Raw genomic sequence first — 15054 nt, forward strand, 5'->3', positions numbered from 1 at the left:
AGGTGTTGGAGAGAAAGTGGGAAATCTGCCTGACTGGGCCCTCGAAGTAATTTTTATAATCGTCACTGCCACCTCTACAATGCTGCACAAAAAAGGCTCTAGGGAACAGATATTTTTCTTGCTCTCCTTGAGCCCTAGTGCAACAGACTTCTTCCTCTGATATACAGCTGCTGTTTCCCAACCCTAGGTTTCAGGAAGCAGCTTCTTATTATGTTACCTTCCCACATTTACTGCCTATTCTTAAAAAAAAAAAAAAGAGGACAGGGGAAACTTCCAAATTGAGGCGAAGAAAGAATTCCTGGATGGGGAGAGGACATAGAAGAATCTTCTTTCTCCCTCCTCCTGAGGATATGTCCTACTGTTGCTCCTTTGAGCGCACAGAGTGGAGAAAAATTTTCAAAGGGGGAGAATTATGCCAACTCTTGAAAGTTTATCGTAAGCCTCATGATATCTGATATTTTTATTAAAAGTCCCAGTTTCTGCAGTTATGCAATCACATGGTAATTTCTTTTATTTAAAAAAGAAAATTTAATATTCTATCCCTTATGGTTATGGATATAAGCTTGAAAACGGTCAATTAAAAACCAACCTGGACACAGATTTAGGATAAAAAACCTTCTTTACAGTTACAATCTCTGTATCTTTTCCATGATAAAAATCAGTATGAAGTAGATATATGGATAAACTATTTAAAGTAACCAAATTTTTTGTTTACAATACACACAGTAAATTAATATAGAAAAGGGAAGAGTTCCTACAAGGTTAATATATATTAGTAACAGGCCCTATTTGGCATATTTTTCCATTTCTCTGGGTTCTATGTCATAAAAATTCTAATAATTCCCTGCGGTACGGGCAGCTGAAACACTACAAAACCTCAGATCTTTCAAGCTTTGGTTAGATCCACCATTTACTCACGGATATAACATAACAGTGAAGAAAAGAAATTAGCGAATGTTTCTGTAAAGGTGAATGATTGAGTGGACTATTTGACTAGAACATCATTGTACAGGCAGACTACCATAATCAAAGCTTTAGATATTCAGCAAACAATTAAGACCTAAATTTTGCTCCGTAGTCACTGGATTCTATAACTTTCCATAGAAAATTCTGCAGAAACTTCATTTAATATTAAAATCTGTGAGTTGTATTGAATTCAAAGAAAAAAATACAGTATTCTTGCTTACATTTATATTTAGTTTTACTGTGTCCACACATTTCCATTTTTAAATATGCTGCAAGTTTCATGTTTAGGTTTCAGAATTAACAATTTATTATGATGAGTAGAACAGTCCAAATTTCTCAAAGCTATTGATTTAGGCTGTCTGCAAACTCAGACACCACTACATCAGTTTACGTCTAGTTCATATTTTCAAGCTTTGCTTTATAATCTCAAGAGCTAGACATTTTTAAAAATTAAATCTGATTCCTGTAAAATTGTGCTCCAGGGTAAAACTGCATTCTAGAGTGCCTCCACAGCCAAGGATTTGGGGCACAGGTGGGGCCCCAAATGTATCATTTGCTAAGTAATCCAAAATTCATTGGCTAATTATGTTTCTTGGACAGTAGTACCGGTAACCATTAAGGACAGTAGTATGTGGAAACTACCCAGAAAACTATGGACCAGTTAGTTTAACTTCTGTGCCAGGAAAGATAATGGAGCAAGTAATTAAGGAATACATCTGCAAACATCTGGAAGATAATAAGGTGATAAGTAACAGCCAGCCTGGATTTGTAAAGAACAAATAATGCCAAACCAATCTGACAGCTTTCTTTGATAGGATATCAAGCCTTGTGAGTAAGGGAGAAGCGATGGATGTGGCATACCTAGACTTTAGGACAGCATTTGACATGATCTCACATGACCTTCTCATCAATAAACTAGGGACATAAAACCTAGATGGGGCTACTATAAGGTGGGTGCATAACTGGCTGGATAACCATTCTCAGAGAGTAGTTATTAATGGTTCACAATCCCGCTGGAAGGGCATAACAAGTGGGGTTCCACAGGGGTCTGTTTTGGGACCGGTTCTGTTCAATATCTTCATCAATGATTTAGATATTGGCATAGAGAGTACACTTACTAAGGGTGCAGATTATACCAGGCTGGGAGGGGTTGCAACTGCTCTGGAGGATAGGGTCATAATTCAAAATGATCTGGACAAACTAGAGAAATGGTCTGAAGTAAACAGGATGAAGTTTATTAAGGACAAATGCAAAGTTCTCCACTTAGAAAGGAACAATCAATCTCACACACACAGAATGGGAAGCAACTGTCTAGGAAGGAGTACTGCAGAAAGGGATCTAAGGGTCATAGTGGACCCCAAGATAAACATGAGTCAACAGTGTGACACTGTTGCAAAAAAAGCAAACTTGATTCTGGGATGCATTAACAGGAATGTTGAGAGCAAGACCCGAGAAGTCATTCTTCTGTTCTACTTTGTGCTGATTAGGCCCCAAATGGAGTACTGTGTTCAGTTCTGGGCACCATATTTCAAGGAAGATGTGGAAAAATTGGAGTAGGTCCACAGAAGAGCAACAAAAATGGTTAAAGGTCTAGAAAACATGACCTATGAGGAAAGATTGAAAGAATTAGTCTTGTTTAGTTTAGAAAAGAGAAGACTGAGGGAGGACATGATAGCAGTTTTCAAGTTATCCACAAGGGTGTTACAAGGAGGAGGGAGAAAAAAATTTCCTCTTGGCCTCTGATGATAGGACAAGCAGCAATGGGCTTAAATTGCAGCAAGGGAGATTTAGGTTGGACATTAGGAAAAAATTCCTAACTGTCAGGGTGGTTAAACACTGGAATAAATTGCCTAGGGAGGTTGTGGAATCTCCATCTCTGGAGATATTTAAGAGCAGGTTGGATAGACATCTGTCAGAGATGATCTAGACAGTGCTTGGTCCACCTCCCTAGCAGGGGACTTGACTCAATGACCTCTCGAGGTCCCTTCCAGTTCTAGGATTCTATGTGCAGCAAAAAACTTTATCCACAGTGCTCACTGTAAGTTCAATTTGAGGAATCTTAGAGCTTTTCTCCACTACAGCTGGGATCAATGCTGTGGTGATGGATCCACCGGTGCTCAATTTAGCTTGTCTAGTGAAGTCCCACTAAAACTAACACTGGTTGCTTGGGCTGGTACTCAACCAGAATGAGATGAGTAAGGGGAGTCAACCTGAGAACTTCCTCTCATCAATCCAGAGCAGTGTGAATCCTGCAGTAAGTAGATCTAAGCTACATCCACTGGTGCTACTACAATTGCACCTCCCTGGTCCAGCACCCTCAGGACCTGACCGGTGACGAATGAGGGATGTTTTCCAGACTAGGGAAGATAATTTCTGGACCCCCGGCTGCCAGCCCCCCTGCCCGGCCCACTGGCCTCCCGGCTAGGTCCTCACCTCCTGCTGGCCCTGCTGCCCTGCCAACCCCACTAAGCAGCCATTGCTGTCCTGGCTCTGGGACCTGCAAGGCAGCCATGTGCGCCACCCTGGGGATCCATGACCCACAGGGCAGCCACACGCACTGCCCTGGGGATGCAGGAACCACAGGGCACACATGCCATGGATCCCTGTCCCACCAAGCTACCTCAGCTCCCAACCCCGCTTGGCAGACCTGCTGCCACAGGGCTGACAGAGGGCTCACTGCAGCTAGCCCACTGCGCTGCCCGCCCCACAGAGATCCTTGCCACTGGCCTTCACTGGGACTCTCTGGTCCTGCAACATCCATGCCAGACCATGAATGCTGCTGGACCACAGAATCCCGTTTAGGAGAGTTTCAACCTGTAACAAAACTCAAGGGCTGCGTCTACACTGGCATGATTTTGCGCAAATACTTTTAACAGAAGTTTTTCCGTTAAAAATATTTGCGCAAGAGTCTATACTGGCATGTGCCTTTGCGCAAAAGACTTGCTTTTGAGCAAAAGCATTAGTGCCAGTGTAGACGCTCTCTTGCGCAAGAAAGCTCTGATGGCCTTTTTATCCATCGGGCTTTCTTGCGCAAGAAATTAACTTGGCTGTCTACACTGGCCCTCTTGCGCAAGAACACTTGCGCAAGAGGGCTTATCCCTGAGCGGGAGGGTTGGAGTATTTGTGCAAGAACCACTGATTTTGTACAGTACAAAGTCAGTGTTCTTGTGCAAATACTCACGGCCAGTGTAGACAGGCGGCAAGATTTTGCGCAAAAGCAGCTGCTTTTGCGCAAAATCTTGCCAGTCTAGATGCACCCAAGCTGTGTAGCTTCAATCAACTTTTGACCTTATGGCAGATCTACCTTTAGTTTCATCACAGCAAATGTTATGGCTCAAGTGCTTTTGTTCGGGACTTTTACAGTACTTCTTTAGAATTACAAGGTTGAATCTTGAAGGAAAAACAGATGGAAATGCAAAATAAATGTCAATGCATTAATAGTAGTAAAACAAAAATATACCTTCCCTAAAACTGGTATCTTACAATTTTTATACTAATAAGAATTGTGAGCTACCAAGATATTTTAACGCACTGAACTACAGGAGCATGCTGCAAACCAGATTCTCACCCATAACTTGTGCACATTGTAATACAGGGCTACTCAAGTTTGGAAGCCCCGGGGGCCACAATGATACTCTCAGCACATGCCAAGGGCCGCAATTTAAGTGTGGTTGCATATAAATGGGCTGCGTATTGAGTAGCCCTGTTGTAATTAATCCTACCCCCTGGCAATTTTTTGGTAATTTTATAGAAGCATCAGAAACAAAATTAACCAATCTCTGGTTATAAGTTCTACATCTAGAATCTACATTATTTTCCTACCTCTAAGCCAAAGAAAGCCTGCACACTGTTTGTTCTATCCAGACAGTCCAAGCAGTTTGTTCTGATAGTACCGCTTTGATATCTGTGCCAAGTACAACAAAATAAAAAGAACCACTGAAATAATTAAGCAAGACAAAGAACATCAACAGAGGGCACCAACATCTCAAGGAGACTAGTATACCAAGGCACTGTCATTGCAATATTCTTGTTATAAAAATACATTTATAATGTTAGCAGTATAGAAAACTAGATCCACCAATAGCAACAAGACTGTTCTTGTTTAAAGACATGCCAATTTATCTTCAGCAAATAAAACAAAGTCTTCCTTCAATTTCTTGGTGCGGTCTTTTTCAGGGGAGAAATACTGGAATCACCTCTCCTTTCTAAAACACTCAGGAAATATGACACGCATTTTTAAAGAATTTCAGGTTACTTTGCAGTTAAAACTACTTATAAAACAAAGCAAATATTAGAAAACAAGGCATTAGGTAAGTGCCCTGATTTGCTGAAATTAAAATAGAACTGTAATACACTCTAAATGTAATAAAACTGCAAATATATTATTTGAACACAATCTTTGGAAGGAAAAAAAAATCAACTATTGAAATGTGATTGACACAATAAAAATGAAATGACTTATTGTTAGTACTAGACAAATTATCTATTTGATAAGAGATAAATAGGGAAAATGATTTTAGAAAGTTTTATAAAAATATCTTGTATACTGCAAATCATAATTTAACATATCAGCTCTGTAGTACTCCCTTATCTTCTGTATTTATCAGCTTCTTAGTTATTTTAAAAATGTGTTATCAATAATTTTGTTCATCTTTAATGAAAATTAAAACAAACAATATTTGGTAAAACTGAAAAAAGGAACCAAGTGAATGCCAATAATCCCTCAAGTATAAACATCTCTAAATTGGGTTTTATTTTGTTTTACACCCACTAATTATACTAGAATGGACACTTATTGTGAAGATACATATTTACTTCTACTATAGTCAACAAAAAAAGATTGCACTGGTCTAAACAGAGTGAATCTAATTTGTCAGGACAAAAAGAGAGAGCGAGAGAGGGAAAAAACAGGGTGGGTTGTTTTTCCAAAAGGATAGCCTAATCATTTTTATCCGGTCAACAGAATTTAGATACTTACAATTCTAGTAGTCTCTCAATGGCAAAAATTATAGTTTCTAGAAAAGAAACTCTCTCAAAAGCATATGGCTCTAAAGCTATTAAGATATTAAAGTATGATAGCATGTCAGAGTAGATGTTAGAATATTTGATTGAGAAACTACAGTAGACTTCCAATAATCCGGCACCCTTGGGTCCCCGGGGGTGCCAGATTATTGCATATGCCGGAGTACCAGGAGGTACTCCGGCAGGGTGCTGACAGGTCTGCCGTGACTTGCACTGCGTGGGGGGGGGTCGGTGGGGAACGGCGCAGGGAGGGGCGAACTCACCACCATGTTGCGGGGAGGCGGTGGAAGTCCTGCACAGCCGGCTTCCAAGCGGCGGCGAGGGGGTGAGAGGCAGGCAGCTGTTTAAGGTGGGCAGGCGGGCGGGGGTGGGGTGGGGTGGGGGGATCAGTGGGGAACACTGCCTGCCTCTTGCCCCCTCGCCACCACTGCCACTTAAAAGCCGGCGGCTGAGTTTCCCCGCTTGCAAGCTGGCTGCGCAGGGCTTCCACCGCCTCCCCGCAACACAGCAGAGGGTTCGCCCGCCGCTGCACTGTTCCCTGCCGACCCACCCGCCTTAAACAGCTGCCTGCCTCTCGCCCCCTCTCCACCGCCACCTCTAGGCAGCTCCAACTGTCCGGCTGACCAAAGCACTTCCGGGTTCAAGTTGGTGCCGGACTATCAAGAGTGCCGGACCACTGGATGCCAGACAATTGGAGTTTTACTGTATATGGGAAAGCCAGGTTCAGAATCAATTTAAGAGAATTAGTTCCATTAGCTGACAGCAGTTAGACTGCATGGAAAAGTGCCACGCTCTATCACCAAAGATAATTTAGAAAGTGTTAGTACCAGCAACAAGGAAAACTGGTTCTGCTTTCCCTATCAAAACTTACTTCCACAAGGAAGACGGCATTAAATAAGGCAAAATGGTAAATTGAAAACAAAGAGTTGAATCTCAATTCTTAATAGGAGAATGGATTTACAGACTATTCAAAAACAAGAAAACATGGCACCCATTTACATATAAACACAAAATAACTGGTTCACATTCTAGTGTTAGAGCACCATCCTAAAAAAATTAAAATAATCCATCTTCACACAAATAAACAGAAAAATATTTAGGTTGCTAAAAGAATGACAAATTAAATTATGACCATCTATTCTGATTCAAGGAAAGTTACAGAAGTCATATAGTCAAACCTTTGAACTTCCTTTCCATCGAAATAAAAAAATCCACATTCTAAGAATTTTTGGACTTGAGGTTTAAGTACACTGTGTAGTTTTTCTGCCTTTCCACCTTTAACCATTTGATGGTAGTCAAAGTTCACCATTTTGATATCAACAGCATGTTCAGAGGCTTTCAAATGGCTCTGATATCAGGAAAGAAAGAAGAAAAAGTATAAATATATGAAGCAAAACAGTGAGTAAGGTTAGTTTAAGCCAAATATGCCACCAATGTTAAGAAAGTTATTCATTCCATTTATTCAGTATCTTTATCATTATCATTTTATCTACTAAAATGAGACATACTTCATAACATACAACACAATATAATATATAAACCAAAGCTTTAAATTATTTTAACTTAATTTTTGGTTTTAATTGCCAAAGCTAGAATCAGATTTTCATTCTACCTTCTCCTTTAACACAATTAAAGCAGAGTTAAGTATTGCAGCTTCTACAGTTTAAGATGTTAGTAAGCTTATCAATCATGTTAACAAGGTTCTCTGATTTGAGAAATGACATTCTCAAACAGTGGCCAATGGACCAGTGATGATGGTCTGTAGCAGTGTTTTTTAAACTGTGTTCCAAGGCACACCAGTGTGCCGTGGAGAACAACAGAGTTTAAAGTGGCTGCCATTAAAGGGGCAGGTGACTTTTTTTTCCCTCCTCAATAACTTTCCCCTCCCAACCCTTTTTTTTTTCTTGGTGTTCCTCATTAAAAAAAATTATTGTTTGGTGTTCCTTGGTCTTAAGAAACACTGGTCTGTAGGAACAAAAAACAGGACTATGCAGCACTTTAAAGACTAACAAGATGATTTATTAGGTGATGAGCTTTCGTGGGCCAGACCCACTTCCTCAGATCTGTAGGGAGCTAGTTGGTCATGTGTTGCCTATTGTCCTTGTTTTCAGCTGTTAAATTTCATTTAAAAATCCAGTTAAAGTACATCAAGTTATTTCCTAATATTACTTTTGCTTGCATGTGAACAGTTGCTGTACGTGCCACATTAAATGATCACAAAAAGATGAGGAAGAAGCCTGTAGGATTCAAAGTGTGAGGGTAAGCATACAAGAGATGCACTCTAAAGATGAAACCCATCCTGAAAAAGTTTGAGATCCCCTACCATAGACTGTTTATTTGCAGCTTAATTCTATACATAACCTATTTGTCATCATATATTGCCAATTTGCTTGGAAAAGTGACTTTTTATGTAGCATTAAATGGGGGAGTTCCTACTTCTGTATCAAGGATTTCTGAGCAAATTTGCTTTCTTTACAAGAGAAACAATGGCTTTTTATTTTGAAGTGCCAGTCCTGAAAATTGATCCTAAAATCTGAAAGGTTCTTTCCTGCCTACAAATCACCACTAATGAATAAAGAATCTGCCAGCCAAATTGTGACCTCAAGTTACATTTGGACAAATTTACTGTGATACAGGCTGCTCCCGACTTGCCACGCGGTCGGTTCTGGGAATAGCGTCACAAGTTGAGGGCGTCATAATTCAAGCCCGCATTTATGACAGGAGTCATATGCCATCGTAAATGCGGGTCCAAGGACGTAAGTTGGGGGATTTCGGCCCCTACCACACTTACGGAAAAGGTTGTAAGTGCGGGGGGAGCCGTAAATCGGGCGGTCATAAAGAGGGGGTTTCCCGTAATGACATTTAGTTAGTTCAATTTACAAGTTTAAATAAGAACAAAATTTAACTTTGCCATTGGAACTTAGTTAACAATATTCGCTAAGAATGTGCAGTGGCAGTCCAAAGGGTAAAAAAAGAAAACAAATGTTAGGAACCATTAAGAAAGAGATAGATAAAGACAGAAAATATTATAATGTCACCACTTAAATCCATGGCACACCCACTCCTTGTATATTGTGCTTAGTGCTGGTTACTCCATCTCAAAAATCATATATCAGAATTGGAAAAAATACAGAGAAGGGAAAAAATAATTATTAGAGGGTAGGGAACAGCTTCTACATCAGGGGTAAAGAGACCAGTTGTTTAGTTGGGAAAAAAGACAACTGAATTGTCTGTGTGAAGTTGTTCAAAAGTTTGGAATGTTAGATGTAATCCCACAACTCAGATTGCTCATAAAGTAATCAAAGATAATGCAATTTTTATCATAAGTGAAAATATATTTGCAACAGTCTTAATGGAAAAAGTCCATTTTAAATCACAGCTGGTGACAGGATATTAATTAACTGGGACATCATTTCCAGTACTGTTAATATGCAAACACAGTGGCAGAAGTAGTGAATGAATACTATAGCTGCCACCTTTTGTAAATAGTGGCTTTTACTGAAAAAACATTTGGGTTTCCTTTTTAAATGTATTTAAAATTCAACACCTATAATTCTTGGATCAATATAAATACATCTAGAAAAGCAATAGGTATGTATTTAATTGAAGAGCATCTGTAGCTAAGAGAAACCTAGGCAAAATAAAAAGACTAGTAAAATTCCCCTTATGTAGGGTAGCTATGAAATACCAATTGAGTCCAAAAGTACATTTTTCCACAGCATGCTACTCAATTACATAGACTTCAGAATCATATGCTGCTCCCTGAAACATGTGTTATTGACACTGTGCTAACAGCATCCCATATTAAAATTAGATTAAAAATAAATGAGTGACATTTTCAATTAAATAAAATTTTCTGTATCCTAGACACACAATCCTTACATTTTCAGCTGAGTTTGTTTCCTATTGCAACTTCTTTTTTGATGTCATTTTAATTTCTGTCATGGTCATAACTGAGCATCTTATAAGTGATTTCACAGTCTAAACTGGTAATAGAATGTATGTGTAAATAAATTAATTAGATAATTAATGAAATAAAAATCACCATCACCGCCGTGTAAAGGATAACATGAGAAACTAGACTAATGTTACAGGCTATTCTCTAATTAATTAGAATACTGGAGAATCTTTATTCAACCATATAACTCAGTAGCAAGAAATATTGAGATTGGCCAGTTATGTCCAAAATGCTGGTCTTCTGAATAAGTGTTAAAAGTTTAAATTTAAATTAAAACTATGAAATTATTTGTAAGCCTCAAATGATGTATTCATATTAAGCTCAAGAAGGCCTTTTCTTAGCAGTCTAGAAATACATTCAGAGTAGATATCTAAAAATACATTACTAGAATAGCATTTTGGAGAAATAATTATTAACCTGAAGCAGACTTTATTAAATACCAAAATGTCTGTTGCCTTCGTACAAACATAAGAATGCAGAAGTTATTTGCTTTAGACATAAGCCAGTATTAAGGGAAGATAATTTACAAGAAAAAAAAAATCAGCTGGGGGCTGCACACAAGTGAGAAGCAAAACAAAAGAGAAAAAACCAACACCCCACCCTCAATACCTCACTGGCGTGCCCCCAACTGAGAAGCAGAAAGACTCCCCCCACATTTCCCTTGCATACCAGTGCCTAGGGGGCCCAAGCTAGAAGATTTTGTGTGTTCCAGTCCCACTTTGGAGATGGCAGGGTGGAGGGGCTGGAGCACCAGCATGGGCTCCCCAGTGCTGGGGGGAGAGCCCTGAGCCTTTGGGGCCAGATCTAGGCAAGCCAGGGGAAGGTTCCTTACCCCTGATTATTTCTGATCAACAGGCTGCTATATTGCTATTATAACTTTTAAAAAAAGATTGCTTATTTGGGCTAACATGCTCAGATGTACTGATTATCATTAAAACTATTTTAAAATTCACTTCATTGTATATATCCTAAGAAATGCCTAGGTGAGCTTTTAAGATCCTGTATTGAGCAAAATGGGCACAAATTTATTTTAATAAGCAGTCAATCAGAGCGTAACATCTGTTTCATTATCTATTTAACACTCACCTAAGACAGTGTTTCTCAACCTTTTATGTTTATAAAGTACCCCTTTAAAAAACATTATAAGTACCTCCAGTACCTAGAGCTTTCAGACTCACAAAATTGTTTTCTATCATTGCAACACATTTGTTTAAACAACTTAATAACGATGAAATTTTTTAGTGTAAAAAGGTACAAAAATAATAAAGTGCTGTAAAACTTGAAACAAAAATTCAGTTTTCTCCAAATTTCAGTTGTGTTAATATGCCCCCTCCCCCCCAGACTTCTCTCCAATACCCCTAAGGGTACTCGTACCACTGGTTGAGAAACACTGACCTACGGTATAAGCCAATTCTGAGAACATACAGAGGCATGAGATAATACTTACCTGGAAGGCTTTGCTAAGCATATGCTCCCCTTCTTTTGCCCCAAGTAAATTTACAATAATTTGCTTGCCATATAAATTTTTAAGTGTTCGGAAATGCCTGTTAGCAAAAGAAAAGAAATACTCACTCACCTTTTGGCTAGTAAAAAAACTAACAATCAGCATCTTCTCTTAAAACAATCCTGTCTGAATGATGCCCTAGAGTACAGTGTACATTTTATTATGGCTAGGGCTGCCAGGCACCTGGTTTTCGACCAGAACACTCTGTCAAAAAGGGATCCTAGCTGTTTCAGTCAGCACTGCTGACTGCTAAAAGTCCTGTTAGTTGCACAGGAAGGTTTTAGGTCTGGGTTCTAGACTCAGTGGAGACTGCAGGGTGACGATGGGTGCTCCATACACTCTTGCCTTGCCCCTTTCCTTGTGCTCCCCCCCCAGTGCCAGCTCCACAGCTCCCATTGGCTAGGAACTGTAACCAAAAGGAGCTTTGGGAACAGGGCCTATAGGGATGGGCAGAACACAGAGAACCGCTGCCGCTGGTTGCTTCTAGGAGCCAACTGAGGTAAGTACTGTCCAGCCAGACCCTTCATCCCATCCTGCACACAAACCCTTTGCCCCAACTCTGAGCTCCCTCCAATACCCTGAATCCCACATCGTTGGCCCCACCCCAAAATTCTTACCCCACTCCTGCACCATACACCCTGCTCCAGTCTGGTGAAAGTAGATGTGAAGTAATGGTGGGGGAGAGTGAGCAGTGGAAGGACAGGGTTTGGGGTGAGGAATGGGGCACAAGGAAGGGGCAAGGCAAGGGTGTTCAGTTTTGTGCAACTAGAAAGTTGGCAACCCTAATTATGGCAGCCATTTTATTGAAATGCATCCCATGCAAGTGATCCAGTCCACTGATATCAAATGCCATTTGACTATTTATTTAAGACAATAGTAGCAATCATTCTACTTAAAAAGATACATTTGGCCAATATCAAGAAGTTACATGGAGTTTAACCAAGCACTGTTACATACAAGTATGAAAATTAAGAGTTTAGAATTTAATTTAACACAGATGTTGTTAAATAAAGATTACAAAAGTGTTTATGAAATGAAAATTTCCAGTTCAGCACAGTATTGTGCTATTTTAACCTCCTTCAGACTTCTTTTTTAAAAAAAACCTTATTTTCCCTCTTAAGTGCAGTGCTAAGCCTTAAGTACATACTTAACTTTAAGCACAGGACTCACATGCTTAGCTGAATTACTGTTTTAATCAGTAAAATTATTTTATCAGAAAGAGGTCTCTCACCAACATATCCCTTTATTGTTTCTACCATATTAAGAAAAATGCAAGCCACTATTTCACCTGTCAAAAGCCGGTGCATTTGCTTCAAATCCCCTTGACATTCTGACACGATGGGATCCCACCTTTGACAAGAAGAGTACATTTTATACTTGAAATTTGTGTTTGTCTCTGACTATCTGCTCTCCAAGTTGCCTTTTAATCCTATTTGTCATACATTCTTCCTTCTATAATATGTGCTTCTATTGGTTTCATTAATGTTTGTTTTCTGAATACCACCTTTTTGACTCAATCTCTTGAACTTTCCCAAGTAACTACGCTTCTGACTTTTATGTTCAGGGATACGCAAGCCTCCTGGGACTCTGTTATGGCATACGTATGTAGCTGCCATGCCGTGTCTAAGGATTTTAAATGCTTTCCTCTTTTATCATGTCACAAATAACGGATTCTTCACACAATTCCTTTCCAAGGATGCTGGACTTAATTATACCATAGAGTCACTATGACAGTGTTTTTCCCACTGTTATTTCTTGCACAGACTCCTTTGTATTATTTGGAATGAATCAAGAGTCGCCTCTCCGCTTGTGTGATCCAGAACAACCTATTCCAGGTAGTAATCATTGTGGTTGAAGAAGTGTCTTCAACCACAGTATCTCCAGCCCGTTAAGAAGCAAAAGTCTCGCTCCCAAAGAGAGAGTCTCATCCAGAATTCAGGAAAAAGGTAACAGAGCCTCAACCTTTATCTTAACTACTTACCTGCAGACCGGGTTGCTCCCAAAATAAAGGAACAGATCCACGAATTTGTATGAAGGAAGAGACAGAATCATCCAGGAATATCACCTGTTGAGAAAAAGCAGCAATTTTACAGGTGTATTTACTACACGATTAGTTGATAAGGGGAAGTGCTCTGTCCTGGCTCGTGCAGGGTTCAGGAACTACCCTGCTGTGGCGTTGCAGTTTAAACGTAGTAGGAGCCAGGCGCGTGGGCAACCTGGCTCCTACTACATTTAAACTGCAGAGCCACAGCGGGGGTAGGTCCCAGACCCGCCATGAGGCAGGACAAAGCAATCCCGGCTTGTGCTGGATTCCGGACAGCTGGGGCTGGGCCTCCATCCCCCCCCCCCCCCCCCCCCGCCACTGTAGAGATGGTTTTTAAGCATAGATTTATCAGGTAGCCGACTACTTGACTAGTCACTTACATCCCTAGGGGGCAGATTGCAGAAACAAAACAGTCTTTTTTGCATTATCTAAACACACTGCATGTGTCATGGTATAAGGAGGAATTACAATATCTGTTATTTAAAAAAAAAACATTAAATGACCTGTGTGTTTCATGGCTCAGAATGCACAACTTGAATAAAAAATTATTCAATAGTAAGAAAATACCATATTCAACATGGTCAAGTTTAATGTGGTTTTAGAAAGACGGTATTTTTCTTTTTAAAAGAAGTCCTAGCTCCTAGTTCTCATGAAAAGTGTTTCCCTGTAAAGATTTCTTCAAGATGACAAGGTTGAATATATTTACAGCTTTTTAATTTCATATCTACTTTTTAATATACACTTTGGTAACATTTAGACAAAAACATACAGAAGACTTCATTCTATTTCTCTTAAGAGCTCCATTTAAGAATCCTGTAAAAACAGACAAAAATATCTCAATTTAACTACTTTCTAAGAGCCCTTTCATGCTTATCATTAAGACTTCCCATAAGGCACTTTAAAAGTTTGTGAAGAAGCTTCGATTTTTCTTTCGGTATTCAATATTCACTTAGTACATAACTGAATATTCTCTTGTTTTAGTAAGTTCTTAGATCATAAGAGTTAAATTTGGGACTTATGATTTAGTTTATTTCCATTATGAAATGACATTATAAAGTAATGAGTTAATGTCTTTTAAAAATGTACAACTCCAACATTTCCTCAAAGAGCTAGTATTTAGCCTTAGATTAAAATAGATTTCAAATGTTATAAACAAACCACAATTTATCATATAATAAGTATGTTACTGGAAAAATACATTTAAAGAAACTTGACTATGCACCAACCCCAGTCCTGAAACAGATCTAGTTCCAGTTCAGGAATGAAACTAACTCCGTTTCAGAATCTCCAATCCTGCACCTAGGTGAAACGCTCTTGAAATCAATGAGGATTCTGCTCAAGTGCAGAGATTCATCCTTACACGATCTACCCACGTGCATATAACTCAAGATCAGACTCTTTATAACAATGAAATCAAAGTACCTACCAAGAAACATCTAAAGTGTTATAAACGACAGTATAGTAATAATTACAAATATAACAAAATCCTCAGAGTAAATTGGCTTAGATTCATTCACTTCAAAGGAAGAATGCCAACACAAATATAAGCAATGGATCTGG

At 39.3% G+C, this 15054-nt stretch overlaps 1 protein-coding gene across 13 annotated transcripts in view; it reads right to left on the reverse strand.

Annotated features, from left to right (window-relative positions):
* The window catches only part of SYNJ1 (synaptojanin 1), a 98613-nt gene that overhangs the window by 68720 nt on the left and 14839 nt on the right, over positions 1-15054 (reverse strand). For all 13 annotated transcript variants that reach the window (XM_075910838.2, XM_075910881.2, XM_075910819.2 and 10 more), the window contains exons 6-10: positions 13432-13515; positions 12739-12800; positions 11394-11490; positions 7167-7336; positions 4789-4870 (exon numbers count right to left, since the gene is read on the reverse strand). In XM_075910838.2, coding sequence (XP_075766953.2) covers positions 4789-4870; positions 7167-7336; positions 11394-11490; positions 12739-12800; positions 13432-13515 — 495 coding nt within the window. The remainder of the gene's footprint in view (positions 1-4788; positions 4871-7166; positions 7337-11393; positions 11491-12738; positions 12801-13431; positions 13516-15054) is intronic.

This window comes from Pelodiscus sinensis, chromosome 1, assembly GCF_052426305.1.
Source record: "Pelodiscus sinensis isolate ZL-2025 chromosome 1, ASM5242630v1, whole genome shotgun sequence".
NCBI lineage: Eukaryota > Metazoa > Chordata > Testudines > Trionychidae > Pelodiscus > Pelodiscus sinensis.